Source organism: Notothenia rossii, assembly GCF_949606895.1.
Source record: "Notothenia rossii genome assembly, chromosome: 9".
In the NCBI taxonomy this organism is placed as follows: domain Eukaryota; kingdom Metazoa; phylum Chordata; class Actinopteri; order Perciformes; family Nototheniidae; genus Notothenia; species Notothenia rossii.
In genome coordinates, this window is record NC_136907.1 from 16,916,616 (window position 1) to 16,935,933 (window position 19,318).

Consider the following 19,318-nt stretch of genomic DNA (forward strand, 5'->3'; position numbering starts at 1 on the left):
CGATTCCCAGCGTTTTCTCTCTTTTTGTACAATTCATTATCAAGCATTGAACAACAGCAGCTACTTTATAACAGATCCACAGTAGGGCTGCACGATTTTGGGAAAAAAAAATCGAATTGCGATTTTTCGGACAAATATTGCGATTGCGATTCGATTTGCGATATTTGTTTTCATGCGACCCAACGGAAGTTTATTGTAAAATGCGGCCATAACTCCGGCTAGGAAGGTCGCATCAACATGCTCCAGTCTCTAGCACCCCCGCAGCCCGAGCTACGAGTGAAAGAACTAAACTTACATGAAACTTCCGTTGGGTTGCTTTAAAGTCAAGCTTCAGTTTAAGATTCGCCCTGTAATAGATGTAAAACATGTGATGGAGCATTACTAACCTGACTCAGATGGTTTGTTTCAACAAACCATCTGGGAAAGCTCCATTGGAAGCTATTTGGAAAGGGCAGGCACTTTCAAAAATACTTGGCAGGTGATTGGATCAATCTGTCTATCACCTTCTATCATGGGCCACTTCTGATTGTTTAACAATGGCTGGTCCATGTGGAGCACAGCACTTCTGATTGGTGTGGATGAAATGATGAGATTATCAAATCGCAGGCTTTGTGATTTGATAATCGCATCATTTCAAATCGCGATTTCGATTTAAAATCGATTAATAGTTCAGCCTTAATCCACATGACTTCATATTTATTTATTCCGCTACACCGCAGCGTTCAAAGAGCTGGCAGAAGTTCTGTAGGTCGCTCAGAGACCCTTCAGCAGGACAGACTCATTCTGACATACAGGTCCTCAGGTTAAATGTTGCTTAAACTCAAAATTGAAAATCGCTTCTCGATCTTATGACATCTTTGGAGCTCGGAAGTATTATGGAGTTATTGCAAAGAAATGAAATATAGAGAGTTGAATTGGAGCAGAGCGATGCTTATAAACAGCCAAGACGATGAAAGAAGCACAAGAAAAGAAAATGGATAGTTGGAAATGCAAAAGAGGAAAATACTCTGACTATCTCCTCTCTGCTGGGGTTTGACTTCTTAAGACAATAGAACCTCCAGATCCCTTGTTAAGCACTGGCTAATGTTAATCCACAGCATAATACACACAGCCAGCGAAAGTTTATCATATATAACAACAACACAAACACACCATTCAGTAAACATGTAGCAAACCACAAAAGGCAAGCCTACGAAGAAACACATGCAGATTAAGATTAACACTCAGAAAACATTAGCTACAAACAAATGACTTAATGTAATGCACTGCCTTACATGCTGCAGATAAAGCTTTATCCAAAGACAACAGCAGAGGGAGTTGCTCATATCCTTGAATCCCACTAATCGTATTCTTTGGCCCCTTCCTCCGAAAGGACAGCTGATATCTACATGAATCTAACAACAGGGAAATGTTACATGAAAAGCACAATAGGAGTTACATTTATCACTGAATGGGATAAGGAGGGAATTCTCTTTTCAGCAGCGATTAGAAGCGTTTTTTCACGAGATGTTAACATTAATAAAAAGGCCGTCTTTTAGTTTATTACAGTCAGTCAGTTTCTATAATTACACTTTCAGAACAGTCCAGGGATTCTTTTTTGTTCCCGTTCTCATTTGGAGCTTTATTTTTCAGATGTACTGTATATACTGTATTTTCAAAAAGGCATGAACTATGAAATAATTCAAATAGTGTTCCCAGGGGAAGTAAGAAGAATGAAACGGACAAATATTACAAATCATATCTGCCTTTCAGTCTTTCGGGTGATGCTCTCACAATGATTCCGACAGTTCAAAGCAGTTTACGGGAACACACAAAGCTTTTGAGAAATTGTTTCTTTTGGCTGGTAAACGCAGACAACATCCAGCCTCCCACTAATTTTGAGTGATAATCTGACAGGGAAGTTATCAGCTCGGGAAGACATGACGACAGAATGTGTGCGGCATCTAACGATTATCTTTATTATTGATTGTTATGTTAAATGTTTGTTGTTTGTGTTTCATGTATTGTGTCTGGATACTTGTCTGTTGATGTTGGACACGGAGCTGCTGTGACGCAAGTCAAATTTCAGACTTGATCTGACAAATAAAGTATTATCATATCGTATCGTATCGATTCATCTACAGATTTTTTGGAAATAATAAAATGATCCCTGACAATTTCTTAGAGCCCAAAGTTATATTTATTTGCTCGGGTAAAATATATCCTTATTTTTGAAAATTCATTTTATGTTTTGAATTTGTAATCTTTGACATGAAGTGTAGAAGCCCATGCACTTATAATGGAACAGGTATGTTGAACACAAATATAACTAAGTGCTTAACAACTCTGTCAACTGCAGAAAAGTCATCAACAATTGAAAAGAAAAAGCTTGTATGTGCTTAAATGAGAGTATTTACTGATCTTACATCATTATTACATTGCATATCATTGGGTGTTAGCTTGTCAGATTAAAAAAGCAACCTGAAGGCATTACTAAGGGACTCATCGGAAATCATCACTTTTAACTGACATTGAAGAAACAAAATGAACACTGAAAAGCATACTCTTCACACCACTTCCCAGATTTACCAGCAGCACAGTAAGGAAAGGGTGATCCTCTCGACGTGAGGACAGGAGAACAGCCATCAGTCGAGGCAGACAGAGATGTAACATGGGTTGCCTTGTCACACATTAAAACCACAACAGTAGGAAAACACCTTACAGCCCCGTCTTCTGTAGGGCTCCCAGGCCTATAGTTTCCGATCCATCCCTCCCATCCATAATCAACCCCCCCCCTTCCACCCTACACCCTACACCCTCTAGTCTAAACCACCATGCTCAGCCCTTTCAAGTGGCAGGTAGACGGGGCCTGATACGCCGCTACCGCCTCGCAACCAGCGGGCTAATTACAAGGGAAGCAGCAACAAGTGAGCATTGTGTGGAGTCTCCAAGACACACGGGGAAAGAAAGTGCTCTTTATCTTGCCCCCCCCCCCCCCCCCCCCATCCCACCCTCAACAAAAACAATCTCTGAGAGGCTTTGCGGTTGGCACTCCAGGGTTGGAGAAAGAGAAGAGAAGATTCGGAGACGAAGGTGAAAGAAGTGGAGGCACATCGATGAGAGACACATACCATCACACTTGCTCACCGTGTTGGTCTGACGCGATGCCGGATGTGTCGTGTCGTGTTGTGCTACGACGAGTATTAAGATGTTTAAGGAAATACGCGCTTTCTAGTACTAGTATATTCTCAATCACAGTGTAGGGTAACTCATTTAGAGCGGATGTGGTTCCCTGGGAGATGTATGTCCATCTGCCTCTTTTCACAAGTAAATACAACTTTTATGTGCAAAAGTGAAAGGAAATAAATATTGTCTAGGATATTCTTTCAAAGAAAAACTGTAAAAAGTCTGTAAAATGTTGACTACCCTAACTTTTGTAGGCATAGTTAGAATATGGTGGGCTTGAAGTTAAACAAGGGGTAGAACAAAAATATACAAAGAAAGTCAAAACAAAGAATTCCTACATTTTTCATTTTAAAACAATTCACAGTTTCTATTGTCTAACTGTGGTGGAGCAAAGAAGAAGCTTCACAGGAGCCATTACATTGAAACTTGAGCTTATTTCCCCATTAACTGGTGCTAATGTGGTGAGCTTGAGGTATTTTTGGAGGACTTATTTCACCAGGAGATAGTCTCTAACAACAGCCATCTATTTTTGACCCTTCAGCGACCCATTTAAAATCTCCCATGACCAACAGCTGGGTCATTACACATTAAGACAGCAGGGTGAAACACACGAGCAAATCACATTTTCCAGCCATAAAGTAGATGTTGTGATACAGCAGATTCCCAATTCACTGTGCCTCATGTTGGATCAGCCCACAGTAAGTGTGATCTCATAAACATGCATGTCTGCTGTTTAGCAACGTCTTGTCTGCAGGAGCAGGGGGTTAATTCAGGCAACAGGATTACACAGCACGTGAAAAATGAATTAGGCACAACCACTCATGTTTGGTGCAATTAGTCAGCCTATCCATGGATATTGGTTCTCATGGATGACTTGAAGGGATTTTATGATAAATTATTTGTAAGGCCTGTCTGGCTGGATGAGTGATACTACATACTTGAAATCTTTCCCTGAGCCTTTCAGATGTTTGTTTTAGCGGTTTAACACTCAGAACAGCTATTAAGGCAGCAACAAACCTCTTGCTATTCACGCACAGTGCAAACAGATGGGAAACGTCATGTGAAGCGCTTCACGGTGACGGCATCAATCAGAGGCCAACTTCAGCAAAGGCGTAAACAAAAACAAGCTCTTTTTTCGGCTGCGTCTCTCATGAGGGAAAGTAAAGCTTTGTTTCATAAGGCAGTTAGGCGGGAAACAGCACAGTTCAAAGTCAAATCAGAGCACATGTAACGTTTGAGAATGATCTGCAGTGCTGCGACTGATCTCACACTAACGCTCCTCTTTAAAACTAAATTGATTTCAGATGTATTAAACTAAAGGGGCGTCAAATGTCTCTGTTTTGCAACTGAACATAAAAAGTAATGGTTTTAGGGCTTAAATTATAGAGGTGTACTCATTATAGATCTCAATCACATTTGACTATACTTAATGAAGCATAACTGGCAAAAAAAAGCCGAACTATTAGCTTCTAAATGTGTTAAAGAAATGTGTCAAACCCTCAAAATGACTTTTTCCATGAAACACACATTTTCAAGACCATGCAAAACAAATGAAATGTCGTTACATACACATTATGCAGAAATGCCCAGAAGTAATATTCAAGCCTTAATCCAAATAGACTATACAAAAACACCAGCACTTTCATGCCCAATATCATGCCATCTCCGTTTGGTACGCATACAAATCTGACTACTGAGGACCTTTTGCTTCAGCCAAAAAAATAAAAAATAAGATACTAGTCATTGGCCACTTGACATGAAACAATTCCATCCCTGATGGTGCGTTTCTGTCTTTCTTCTTATGTGCTTAGCAGTAGTGGGGTAGTAAGAAAAGAGTATCACCACTAACATTTAATACTATAAAAAAACAAACATAGTTATATATTCCAGAATATGTACTGAAGCACAAAACCATGATTTCTGGGTTTGGACTTGAAACCGAAGATCTTTAAATAGCAGCTAAATGGCATAAACTTCCACTGGAGTCCAAAGTAGGACGTAAACATTAGGACCCCAGACACCTCTGAGCTACTCACACAAAAAAACATTTGGAGAAAAACAACGGCCAGCAGAGAATAAAAACAGAAGCTGACTTACAGATGGAGAAATGGAGCCGTTGGGGAGGTAGGGGTCAGGCAGCATCAGGAACGGATACCCCGGATACGCCTGCGTCTTGTACATGCCTCCATCTTGGTGCTTCGACACTGCCAGGACATGAAGAACAGCAAGCAAGATTTAGAAACTCAATAACTAAAAGAATGTTTTAATGGGACTTTTAATAGAGCCACTTTGTAGAAGTTGTTTTCCATAACTCCTTTGATTTGTTGGCTGAGAGTAAGGGCATTATTCGAAATTAATAGAAGTTAAAAACAATGTGTTTAAGGAATAAAACTAAAATGTGATACTCACTTCCACAATGCTAAAAGATTCAACTGTGTGTCTCAGAACAAAAAGGAAAGGCCTGACATCCGAAATAAACGTGCATACAAAGTATTTACAAGTGTTGTAGTTACAACATGTTATATCCTTGTGTGGGCACACACACTACAATACTTGAGACAAAAGCATTACAAGCGTCACCTAGCCTGAGAGGCGTGAACTCCTGTAGCCTATGTGTTAATTTATCTCTCACCACCAGCCATATTAAGCATCAGAGGCCTCTCTGTGGGTCAGCTATAACTAGGTTATACTGGCTCTGTATGAAAACAGACAAACACAAAACTGTTTTACCGTTTCAAAGCCCAATTCCTTGTCATGGAAGGTGCCCAAACTTTTAATATAACCAAGACTATAACCAAGGTGACGGAAAACAAAATAATCCAATCACGCAAGCACAATTCGTCTTTTCTGTGAGTTTCATTTTTTCCAAATAGACACATTTGAAACCACAAATCCAAATTTAAGGAAGATTTTGCTCATAGGAACACAATGCAAGAACATTTTTTCCCTTTCAGAAACGATTGGAATGAGTTACACAACTTGAGTACAGCCTACAGTGACACCTATAATTAAAACTGCCATGTATACATTCTCTAAATGTGCCTTATCCTTGGGAGGGAAAGTTAAATTGCCCTGTTCTTTTTGGGTGGCAACCCTTAAGAAATAAAAATAAACCTCTCAAGGACCCTGGTTGACCCCACTTTTGGCTAAGTATGGCAATAGCTTCACTGCAAAAAATGTCAAGGGTTGAGACTAAAGTGGAAAAAAGTATGTAGATCTAAAAATGGGGAGATAAAACTAGCTGCCAGTATGAGGAGAATATCTTGAACATCTTTTATACATGATAATATAGCTAACATTGTTACATGAGCTCATCTTTATGACTATATATAAAACATAAAAGTACTTCCAGAGTCCATATTTCCCCAGTTGACATGTTAATACAGATATTTAAATAGTTTTTTTTTTAAATAGCTGTCATAACAGTTTTTGTTGCTACGTATTCTTCTTTCTCCGTATTTGTATGCCCCACATATACCAAACCAAATTCCTCGTATGCCTATGTGTTAACATACTTGGTAATAAAACCAATTCTGAATCTTAAGCAATATTCTTGCAATTATTCTATGTGAATGCTGAAAAGAAACACAGGAAATGCCCTCAACAAAGTGATGTTTCGAGAGATAAACTGGAGAGCTGCCTACTGTGGACCTCTTTTGCAGTGTGCACCTGAACACAAGTCTTTGAAGTTAGTTTTAATGCAGCAACACGTGTCCTGCTGACCAAAAATACTCAATAGTTTGACACGGTGGGGGGGCTTTTCTTTATCGCTTCTCAGCTGTTTTCTGAGATAGCAGTGGATACTCAAACCCACAAGACAGCGAGTGTGTAAATGAGTCTTCTTCTCACCTCCGTCGTGATGCTCCCGGTGCTTTTCTTGGTAGCCTCTCTGCTCGCCCTGCTGTCCCCGTCTCACCGCCTGCAAGGCACCGACAACAAACACGGGGTCAAAAAGTACAGAAATATAAGCACACAAGTGTCAAAAAAAGAACAAGCGTATCATACGTTATAGTGTGTTTTAGTTCCACTGTGTTATCCCTTCCCTTTAATAAACCCCTGGTAGCCTGTGAACTTTACTACTGTAACCCCTGAAGGCAGTCTCATTCAACGCTTGTCAGCAGCGTGTAAAATAAAACAAGCTTCCTCACACACTCTTCCCGTGTTACATCCACACATGCCACCTACCGCTGAGTTCGGACTTTGATTTATTTCCGACTCGTTCACCAGAGAGGACTTGAGGTCGGCCAGGTCTCTCTCTGTAAACGCGTTTTCTTGGATTTTCTCCTCTTGCTCCCCTTCGTCTTTGAACGCTATCATCTCATCATTCGCTCCCAGGTCGTCCCCGCCGCCGCTGCTGAGCTGAGGCATGTCTACTTCTCCCACCTCCCTTTGCCGATGTTTAATAAGTTAAAAAAAGACGAACAACAAAAAGAAAAAGTATAAATAAAGAGAATGTACGGAGTTTCTCTCCTCTGCCTGGGGCGCCTCTAAAAGTGTAGAAACCCCAACCACATTCAAGGGAAAAAAAGTTGAGATTTCTCGTCCCCCCGGCTGGCTGCTTTAGAGGACTAATGTTTCCCTACAACAGCAAACAGCTCATTTGAGCCCAAGACAAGGCGAGGAGTCCCGACATCAAAGGGCGCCGACCGGATGATTGACAGGTCCGATGACTTGTTGGGGGGTTGTAGCCTGCGATTGTTTCTGTGGAGGGTTGAGCCTCTTAAAGAGACATCACCTCCCTTTGCTCAGCTGAACAGCATTATTCATGACTTCCAGGGGCGCGTTCACGCCATCCTCGGTCCCTCGGCTGCAGACTGCTGCTGCTTTTTGCCACCAAAACTTCATCTAAGTCAAATAATCAGCAAAAGCAGCATTGCCGATGAGAAGGTGTGCATTTAAATGATGATTTCGGATATTTTTGTGAAATGGCCTTGCAACTTTCTTGCACTATTTTTATTTCTATTCTGTTATATCTTGCAATATATTCGTAGTATTTTATTTGTTGCATTGTTTGAGAAGCCTTGGACTTAATCATGTCATTGCTATATCTACACTGTAGCTACTGTGCTTGTGACAATAAAGCCTTTGCATTTTGGAAAATTGAATATTTAAATCAATAATGGAATGCTTGTTTCAGAATATGGTTTTCTTCCTTATATCCACTGGGGTTTTCAAGTCACTTTATATCACAACTCTACTATATTCATCCAACACCTGTAATTACTTTACAGTTTGTAAATGTACATTTTGCACTAACAAGCAAACAATGAGCTTAAAAAATATATTGATTAACTATACCAACAATGATTGAAATATAGGTGAAATGCTACATAGACATTTATTAAAATATTTGAATAATCCTGATATGATATTGCAACATGCAGTGGCATATTTAAATAATTGAATCATGTGATTATTATACAATTTATTTTTATTTAATTAATACGTTTTAGTAAGAACTTTATTAAGTATTTTTACAGTGTGACATGGCACAAAATACCTCTTCGACCACTCAATATTCCTTAAAGTAGCTGCAACTGGATTTTTTTTACAATTTTGAATACTTAATTACAGATTTGAAATCATAATCACTACCTCATTAGTTAGGATATCAACTATGATCCTAAAGCAACATTTGCACAGATACTTTTTTTTCCTGTCACCACCAGGTTTAAAATCAAATCCTCTCCATATGACAATTATACACTTTGAGGAGCTAAAACAGATTTTGACTATCAAATATTGGGAAGATGATTTTCTCCTCTGAGCATGTTCATTACTGTCTATGTTGCCCTTCAAAGAGTTTCCCCAAAGGTGGTTTACGTAATGTTGGAAAATGTGCCACCTGAACTTTATTTCTGGTCACATCAGTGCACATTAACCAGGATTTTTATTGAACGCATACCAGACTTCCAGTATACTGATAGATGCAGGATTAAATCGTGGTGAATGTTTTTTTTTTCATGAGCAATGGATTTAAGGTCGTCCTTTTTTCATTAACAAACTGTTAGTGATTTGTAACTACCATACAGCTCTAGTAAGAAAAATGTAACATTTCTGGTATCAAATGTAACTGTTTTCTCGGGGTGTCATCATCAAGTTAGTTCACACATTTGGTAATTTTGCATTGTGAGTTTTCTCCTATCCCAACTGTCCTTTTGTAGCGTCTGTTCTCACACTGTTCAGTTTTTTTTCACATTGTGGAACAAAAGCTCCTCGTTTGCATGGGCAGAAAAGTGGCATCTCAGGCAAGAAATGTAGGACATTCTGTGAAAAAACATCAGAAGGCACGGCATGCTCATCAATAACAGATGCACTGCATGTTTTTTACTGGTCCTTACATCCCTCAGATTTTGTAACAGTCTCCAAAACAGCGAAAAGTGTTGCAACTACTTGATTTGAGGAGGGGAAAGAAGATACAAAACAAAGTTCAAAGATGTAGACTTGAAGTTCTAATGTCTTGTCAAACTCGTAACTTGCCTTCCCTTATTTTCCTCCCAATGCCAATGCATTTTTAATGCTGAGACAGTAGCATAGCTGGTTTTCAGAGTTTTTAATTGAGAAATATTTATACACTCCCATGCTGTGACTTAATACTTGACTTAATCTGAGTCGGTTGCCTTGAATGAAAATGATGATCCACAGCTGGGAAACAGAATTAAATACAAACAGAAAATGGGTCCAGTATTTGCATAAAACTGCATATTTATACAATATCTTCGATGCATATTAATAAAAAGATTAAAATGAGCGGTTTTAATGTATGCAAATCTAAATTATAAATGAGTTGTTTAAACTCCTTGTTTATTCGCCTTGATTAAATATAGACAGCTGTTTTTCCAGAGAGACAGCACTTCTCCTGTGCGGGCCACGCTGCCTCGTGAGCTCGCCGCGCTCTGATCTTAACACAGTTTCCCATGGATCTGTGCTGATAGTTTCGCATCATCATCACATGGTTCACAGGTTCACCTAAGGCTATAGGCTAAAGTCAGCCTGTCTGTCTTTTCTCTTATACAGATACACCAATCCAGAAACTATCTCTCTCTCTGTACACATGCTGTCTTTGTTGAAATGCTTATGTAAGTGCTTTTAATTGGGCATATGTGCCTTTAATTGTGTGTCAATTGTGCTCATGTGTTTTAACCTGTTCTTATGCTTATGGGTTTTTCTGTGCTTATGTGATCGTATACAGTGCCATCAATCTTCCCTTGACTGCAGAGGAAATCTGGCACATTTATATGATGGAATAAAGCACTCAAATTGACATAGTCCCATTTAATATACATTAAAAATGAATCTGCATTATCCCTTTTAAATATATTAATTTCAAAAAAACAAAAACAAATACTTTGATACTATCTGACCTACAAACGCTTTTTTTCTCTCTCTTTGTATATATCTCTCTTTCTCCCTCTTTTTTGATTTGGATTATTCCTGTCGGATCAGTCATATTTTAAATTCACACTACACCGTCTTCTCAGTCCACGGTTTTTGTGACATACACACACCCCAGCATCCTTTCCTTTGTCATCATGTTTGATCTCAAACACTAATGACTGTCGTGACATAAAAAATGGCAACGAAAGGCCAAATAAGGAAACATGATCAGATAGAAAAGATAAGCAGCCCACACAGAAAACAAGAGGATGTTGCTGCTGTGACCCCAGAAAGCGAGCTCTTCACATACAGACGCAGATACAAGTGCTATCTCTGAACAAGACAAAGCCTGTGGTTGTTCTGATAAAGGTAGTGTGTTTGATGCAAAGATCTTATTGTTTTATTAATCTAAAGCATCTAGCAGAACGTAACATACATGACTGCGCAGTAATGCTAACATTTAGAATATGTCAGAAAGCAAAGCACTGTTGATTCAACAACACTGTCATTGCAGTACTGAGACAGCGAAATGCAGTTTAGCATCTAAATCAAAATGCAGAAAGCTGTAAAGTGTGCATAATGTACAGTGGGCTATAAACAGTTCAGGATGGGAAGTAGCATATACAATATAAAATGGGGAATTCTTGGTATTTAGATATGTTCTAGCTAAAACATACTGTTCTTAAATGTATAGCAAAAATAAAATGTCGATAAGGAAAGTCTTTATTGACAACATAGTTAATGGTCTGGACTAGTTTTGGGATGAAACTAAGCTGTTACAAGACAGGATAGGACAACAGAATACATACTTTCTGCTACCTAAAATCGTTTTTTTCAGACTTTTTAATGTAATAAATAACCGTAAACGGTGAGAGCCTCACTGTAGGGATAGATAATAAGGGGAAACATCATAAATTAACCAATTTGTATTTATGAAGACTAACAGGGAAAATAAATGATGTCACTCAATGCAAGACACCAAATATCCACTTCACTGTCAGCGTGTCAAGGACTCATTTTTTATAGGAGAACATCATTACAATGAGTCCTTTTCCATTGCTTAATCATTGGTGGGGGAAATGTTCCTTCTTTAACACGCTTTATTTTTTATTTTTTATACATAGATGAATCACAGTTGGTTCAAAAAAAGATTATATACTCTGCTTTCTAAAGAAACATCAGGCGCATTAAAGCGGCAGAGTAATTAAATCATGTCCTTTCATTGGGGTTAAACCACATCCAAGCCAACTGCTCTTAACTGGAACCACTTGTGTGCTTTTTATTGGTAGTTTTCCTACAATCAAAACCATGTTCTTCTAGGCAGCATCAAGCCAGCAGTGTGGAACCTGAACAAATCTTTTCAACAGTTTTATTTTGCGACCGACGTTTTGCAGAGAAACAGTTAACTTATTTATTGTAACGTCAAATACTCAAAGTGGTTTTAGTGAGATTGTGACTGACTTGTGTTTAGTTGGACCACCACCAATCCGCATGCAACAAAAACATTTGAAGGTTATGGATAGATGATGTTTAATACTGTGCAAAATATTATTAAATTAATCATGTCTTTAAGCTTTCACTAGATGTGTTGCCCTACTTGTCCTCTTATCTGTGATAATGTCTTTAGGTAGAGCCTGTATTTAAAATGAATAACAGCAGTAGACCTAGAATAGATGTTACATTCACACCAAGATTTTATTGAAATGTAGGAGAGAAATGGTGTTTCTTTTCCTAAAAGATATCCTTGCACCTGCATTGAAACCTCATACTGGCCAAATACAGTATACAAAACAAGTTTCTGCCCTCATGTAGCTGCCTGAGCACTCGAACCCGATGCTCAGCCAAATAAACCCTGCTAAAACCCCTAATATGTTGTGCCAGATAATGAGGCGTATTCAAGTTCTACTTTGCTGAGTGCTTGCTGACTTGAATGTCTCCGTCTCTTTTGATCCAGTGCAGTCCCTTTACCTATTCGTTAGCTCCTTATCAAACATTTATAAGCTGATATCTCAGATCTGCGCAGGGCTTTGGGGGTGAAATCAACAAACATAAGCAGTGGAGGAAAAGAGGTTGGAAAGTACATCGCTGGTCTTCAGGAGAGGATCAGTGGACAAGATGCAAAACGCTCTATTTGTGACTTTGTGTTCAGATTGCAAGATTGAAATGTTATCAATGTACAAATTGATCCTATCTTGAGCCATTTTAAGCAATTGAAAGTAACTTTATCATTCACATAAGACCAAATAATAGCATTAAGAGCTATGGATCCCTTTCCTGCATTTACTCTGAAGAAATTACAATATAGGCAATTCCGGCTCAATTAAATTAATGACTGTTTAAGCACAAATTTAAAGAACTTAGCTTTTTTTGCAAATTAGGATTTCATTGAATTTTCAGAGAAGCTTTTTTGTTTTTAACCGTCTGTATCTCCATTTGGAGCTAAATCTTTGAAATGCCTGCGCTCTTGTCCCTGTGTGCTCAGAGGAAAGAACAAGCGAGCTGTGGTTGGAACAGCTCCATCTTCGCTCCAGTTCATGAACTTTTTAAAGACGTGCATTAACAAATCATGCCCCGGCTTATGAAAAACAGGGCTGATAGTGACTGGAAATAGCAGCAAAAAGAGCTTCTGCGTCACGCCATGTCACCACCAACACAAACACACCGCAAGCTTTGTGTGTCGCTGAGCTGATGGGGGTGAGTCGAGGTGATTTGCAGGTTTATGCACGGGGTGTGAAGACAGGTCTAGAGGTTGGATGATTATGTTCAACATGGATCCCATGACAGGTTGTGTTAAATGTCCTCAAGTAAACCAACAAATAAGCTGTGTGGGACTCACACTGAGGGGCCTTGTCATTGCAGATTCAGTCGGGATTCAAAATATGGCTCGTTCTGAATAAGAAACAGATAGATACTAATCATTCATCGTTTCCAAATGTCTTATTGCTGTTTGCTTTTTGTATGCATATTTTTGTGCTGTCATGCTTGGCTTTGCCTGTGATAAATATCACGGTGCAAACAAAACGTTAGACACAAGATAGACAACAAATAAGTGGCATGAATAAATTAGGGGACAATTAGTGAGGGATGTTATTATTTGATAACATCTACATCTACAATAATGTTGTGTGACAAGACATTTTTAATAAATCGTAAAAAGTAAAAAGAAAAAGTAAAAAGTTAGTTTACTTCTATCAGCCCTCATTTTGATTACATTAGATAAGAACAAGATGATGAGGAGGATCAGACCTTGGCCTTTTGGTCTGCAGGTTAACGTGCCCTCAGCACAAAACACACACACACATGCACGCACACACACGCACGCACGCACGCATGCGCACGCACGCACGCACACACACACACACACACACACACACACACACACCACACACACACACACACACACACACACACACACAGTACAGGGAGAGACGTGCTGTAATCTGGGAGGCAGGGAACAAAGGGCCTCGTTAATGCAGAGACTCGCAGGGGGCCTTTGAATGTGGAGCCAAGCCATTCACTCCTACTCCTCTCTCTCTCCTCTCTCTCTCTCTCTCTCTCTCCTCTCTCTCTCTCTCTCTCTCTCTCTCTCTCTCTCTCTCTCTCTCTCTCTCTCTCTCTCTCTCTCTCTCTCTCTCTCTCTCTCTCTCTCTCTCTCTCTCTCTCTCTCTCTCTCTCTCTCTCTCTCTCTCTCACACACACACACACACACACACACACACACACACACACACACACACACACACACACACACACACACACACACAACACACACACACACACACACACACACACACACACACACACACACAGGAAGACAGAAACATGCATATGCGTACACAGAGACACAAACGAGGACTTGCTCATGCAGCCTCTTACCACAAAAACGCCTCAAACACATACTTTTTTTGGAGAAGAATGCTAAAAAGAGTGTAATCTCCCCTGAGTTGAGGCAACGTGCCTGCTATTTAAAGCTTGATACATTAGATTCGAATCAGGCGACACTAGACACGCTCATACACTGATGAACCACAATACTGCAGCTCAGCTCAATGGAAAGAAACTTTTTTTCTTCTCCATTGCACATTTTAACCCGTGTATTATAAAGTCCCAACATTCATAAAACTGAGAAAAAAGTTAATTTTAGCTTGTAAAAGTAAAAAAAATAAGGCTTAGGTGGCTACAAACTTTAACGTCGGTTAGTAGTATGAAGCAGTAGTTGTGGTAGTAGAAGCAATGATTACAATTGTGTTTTATGAGGTGTAAATATATGACATTTTCACACATGTATAAGACTTGGTGATGTGTGGTTCAATTACCTCTTTTTCAGGCTTTGTACAGTATTTCTGTGTAGCAGCTGTGTACTGGACATAGTGTAATTATGCAAATTATTAGTATGAGTGTCATCAGTATTGTTGTTGTTGTTTTTATTATGGTTTCTGAGTGGCTAATCCCTCTCGTAGCGTATTGCGCTGCCGGGATGCGCAGCTGTCTGGTTAGTGTGGCCGTGCTGTTGTTCTCCTCGGCAGAGCCACCCTGATATTAGTGGTGAGTGTGTGCACCGCAGCAGAGAGGCCCGGTTCGTCTCTGATCAAGGTTCTGAGCAGAGCTTCACCGACCAGAACACAACACACTGCATTAAACATCACATTAATAATCACAGTCGGAATCTGGTTAGACGTTGCCTTTTCTGCTTTGAAAAAGAAAGAAAGAAGCGAAACATACAATAATTCGCTTTCGATGGTAAAAGCACATTGAAATTTACAAAATTGGAATTGATGTGACCAACTTAACAATATGATTGCTGTTTTCTTGACACACCCTTCCTCTGTGATATAAATCAACTGTAGGGCTCTGTCGTCTTTAGTTAAATAGAATAAAAGACTACTTGGCAGAGAAAAACATGTATTTGAAGGCAGTAAAAACTGTGCTTTTTATCTGCAATAGCCTTCAAAAACTTCAGATTTTCCCCTCTCATAGTTTTTTTATTGTAGTTTACCCACCTTGCAGAAGCAGTAACGTTGAAATAGATATACAATACTTTTAGAATAAACTCACTAGCGGGCTTCACACTCCCCGTTCCTACTGTAGCTTTTCATGAAAACCATGTTGTTTAAAATTGTCACCGAACCAAATCTCAACATTTATCCTAGCCGCGTCCACCTTTACATGATGGTCGACATGGCTGCCAAGACGTTGCAAAAAAAGGAGAAGAAATCACTTTGTAACTTGCACAAAGAGGAACTTGCGGTGATGCTAATGAGTTAGCCACACAGAGTCCACAGATGGTCCATTATGTGTGGAGTTTGATATAAATGGTAGAGCAGGGCAGAGAGTGGGTGGCCACGTCCATACTGAAGCAATGGGCAGCTCAAGGACACACACACACACACACACACACACAACACACACACACACACACACACACACACACACACACACACACACACACACACACACACACACACACACACACACACACACACACACACACACACACACACACACACACACACACACCTTGATTCCTTGAGCTGTTTCTCATCACTTAAACTGAAAATAACTCTGATTTCATTTAAAGGATGTAATGGCAAATCAGGTGCATGGTGTCTGAGGTAAGATCTCAATTTGGATTGAAACTGTTCTTAATGTTCCCTGACAGCCACCTAATGGTTGCACAGGAAAGAACAGAGACCTACATGTATGCAAACACACACAACATGCAAATACACCCCCCACACACTGACAGCTGCGACACGCCAGACAATTCACCTACAATGACAAGGAACAAAACTAAAACTAAAAACACAATTACAGGCTCGACAAATCCACCATTGTATTCGCTCATCTCTTGGTTTTTCAAAAGAGGAGCGTCACAAATCCAGAGAGAGATCAGAGCGCTCTCGAACTAAGCCTCCATTTACTCTGATGGCAGGCCTATTAAATGCGTGCGTCCACAGTGGTCTCTTTCTAGTGGTGAGTGGGCGGCTCAGAGTCCTGCAGTTGACAGTTAGCAGCCGATTCTGGGATCAGTTTTTTCCGCAGTAAAGGGACTGATGTGGCCCAGAGGAGGATGTGGAATGGTATGATGGATCATTGTTTAGGTTTGGGGAGTGGGTGTGTGAGCCTATGTGTGTGTGAGTGTGTGTAGCGTATGTGTTTCCATGCTAGTTCATGCAGTGGAAGATCAAGGATTCAGGTTCGGCCCCACAGTACGTGCATACATGTGTGCAGTCACACATCTGCATGGAGGCAGCAAACACATGTGCTAGTGTGCACATTACATGTATATGCATGCATGTGCACACACTTACTTAAATATAACTAAGGATAGGAAGTCATTAGTGGCAAAAGTTTAAAAAAGTGTCATTTCCTCATCTTCAATCAGAACTAGTTTTCCCACACAAAGCATTAATTCAAGCAGGACTGGCAGTGTGACCCCATAAAAAAACATTTAGCTCCATATTTTAAAGATTTCAGATCAACTTTTGGAATTAAAAAATGTTTTAATAAATAACTTCAATCTACTGCTTTAGATTGTTGTAAAGGTTGTCATCAAACCAATTAAAACAGCATTTTACAACAAGCAAAATTAACGCTAATTATGTGCTGCTTATTTACAGTTTTTTGAAAGTCTGCAGTAAAATATTCCCGAAAACTCTTGGAATTGTCTATAAAATGTATTTTTACTAAGTTTTTCTCCCTTCAGAATCTGATGTTTTGTCATGACCTATGAGAGTGAAATGCAAGCTACTGTTTGTATCAATTTATTTCACAGAAATAAATCATTGCACAACAGATATGAGGAAAATGGATTGATTGATATGAGACTTCATGAGAATCAAAGTTAAACACTGTCTTTTTTCTTAATTGATGTACAGATGCTTATTATTGATGTTGGGTATAATCCAATTAAAGGAGGAAAATCATGCTGATCATATTTGCTATATAGAAAGTTTACATGAAGAAAATATTTCAGACTGCTGATAAAACATTGCAAATTGTCAGAATCCACAAAAGGCTAAAAGGAAAATCCACATGTTTGTCCCTTTTGATGAACTGATATTTAACATTTGTGACATATTATGTGCAGACAGTTTGCAGATCTGGTTATTTTCCTATTGTGATTAGAAATCAAGTGTCTTTCCTGACAAGTTCATTCTTTCTACATATGCTTCTTTAGTGAAAATAAAAGTTTACATTTTTTTTAGATTGAAGAAATGCAGAAAAATACAAAATCTCTAGCTTATTCCCCTGCTTATGTTAACGATGTGTGCTATGTTATTACTATGTTGTAGAATTCCCTTACCATTACTGAGAGCCCCAAAAGCCTCATCTGAAGCCAAGGTCAAATGTAGGGAGTATCGTGCAGGACAAAGAAAACATCCTGGCCTTTTTTTTCCTCCTCAGTAAACTGGCAGCAGAAATGGTAAGACTTAAAGAGAGGACTTTCACTAACTGCGTTGCCTTAAGAAAAGCACAGAGAGAGAGACATTTTCAGTCTCTTATGATTCAAGGCTCCTTATGAACATCGTTTGTGTGTTTTTAACCATTTTGCATCCCTGAGCAACATTTATCAAAACGTGTTCTCTTTAAGGTCAGAAAATAATTACTTCCCAGAAAGCCTGCATAGGTTTGCACTATAATTTAAGCATTATCAGACAGAAAGAGTAGTATATTTTTACATAAAAACAAACAGCTATCTTTCCCAACTGTCACATGTCTTGTAGCAGAATTGCTTTCAGGTCTATCAAAGATTTTGAGGGTGGAAACATCTTTGTCTAAACATATTCTTTGATGGATTTCTCCCTGTACATTCGTTGGACATCAAAGGATTTCTTTTTGTTCCTGTTCTGATCTGTTTCTTCTACTGATGTTTCAGATTGTTGACAAATGTTTTGTTATCAAACTCAATGAAAGTTACCCTGTAAAAATATATATAGTAGATCATCCTAGGAGAGCGCCAAGGATGTTTCATACATTTAAAATAATGTAGGCTACCGTCGGGTGATTATCCGCTTCAAATGAATGAGTTCTTCCAAGGACCATGATACACCCTCGAACAAATTTCACAAAATCAGGCAAATAGTTTCTTACATAACACAGTTTTTAAAAAACAGACACAAGGCAATCACTAACAGACCAACCAATATTAAAATATATTCCTCGGTGGATGTAAAAAGTTGATCTCATATCCTCTTAATTTGACCAAATATAATATATAATACAAATCCGTTAAACAACTTATTCAGTGAATAAGTTGACTTATTTTGTGAAGAAAAAACACAGTATTTGAATGATATGCACTTCCAAAGATCTTTCTGTTTCTTGGCGTTAAGACAATTCTGTCTGCAGCACAGAGTTTCAGGTTTCTGCTTCTCCAGAGATCAGCTTCTGTTGGTCATTAGTTCGGTCTAACTGGTCAGCTGCTGCTGGCGAGGGGAGCGAGACTGACCTCTTGAGGTGCAAAATGGAAATGTACTGAATGAAGGACTTCAGAAGAAGGTGGGAGCCCACACATCAATACAACATGAAGATGAGAGGAGGCTTAGGTTGTTTGTGTGTAGAAAAAGCAGCAGGAGCTCTGATCTAATCTCCATTGAATTTTAAAGTTGCCTATTGGCTTTTTAAGGGCACCTCACCGATGTTATACATATATTATTTTATATTCAGCTGGAAAATCTAGTTCTGCTTACTTCATAGATGTATCAGGATTTAAAAAAAGTAAAATAAATGTACTGTCCGAGTTCCACTTCATAAATTGTTGTTAAAATGGTCA

At 39.1% G+C, this 19,318-nt stretch overlaps 1 protein-coding gene across 15 annotated transcripts in view; it reads right to left on the bottom strand.

The window, feature by feature from the left end:
• The window catches only part of tcf7 (transcription factor 7), a 68,818-nt gene extending 60,960 nt beyond the window's left edge, over positions 1 to 7,858 (bottom strand). For 9 of the 15 annotated variants that reach the window (XM_079651213.1, XM_079651216.1, XM_079651215.1 and 6 more), the window contains exons 1-3: positions 7,351 to 7,858; positions 7,015 to 7,084; positions 5,263 to 5,369 (exon numbers count right to left, since the gene is read on the bottom strand). In XM_079651213.1, coding sequence (XP_079507339.1) covers positions 5,263 to 5,369; positions 7,015 to 7,084; positions 7,351 to 7,533 — 360 coding nt within the window. In that variant the 5' untranslated portion in view covers positions 7,534 to 7,858. Of the gene's footprint in view, positions 1 to 5,262; positions 5,370 to 7,014; positions 7,085 to 7,170; positions 7,252 to 7,350 lie in introns of those variants that run through there. The other 6 variants (XM_079651218.1, XM_079651217.1, XM_079651209.1 and 3 more) reach the window with 3 other exon arrangements.
• Between the last annotated feature and the right edge of the window lie 11,460 nt (positions 7,859 to 19,318).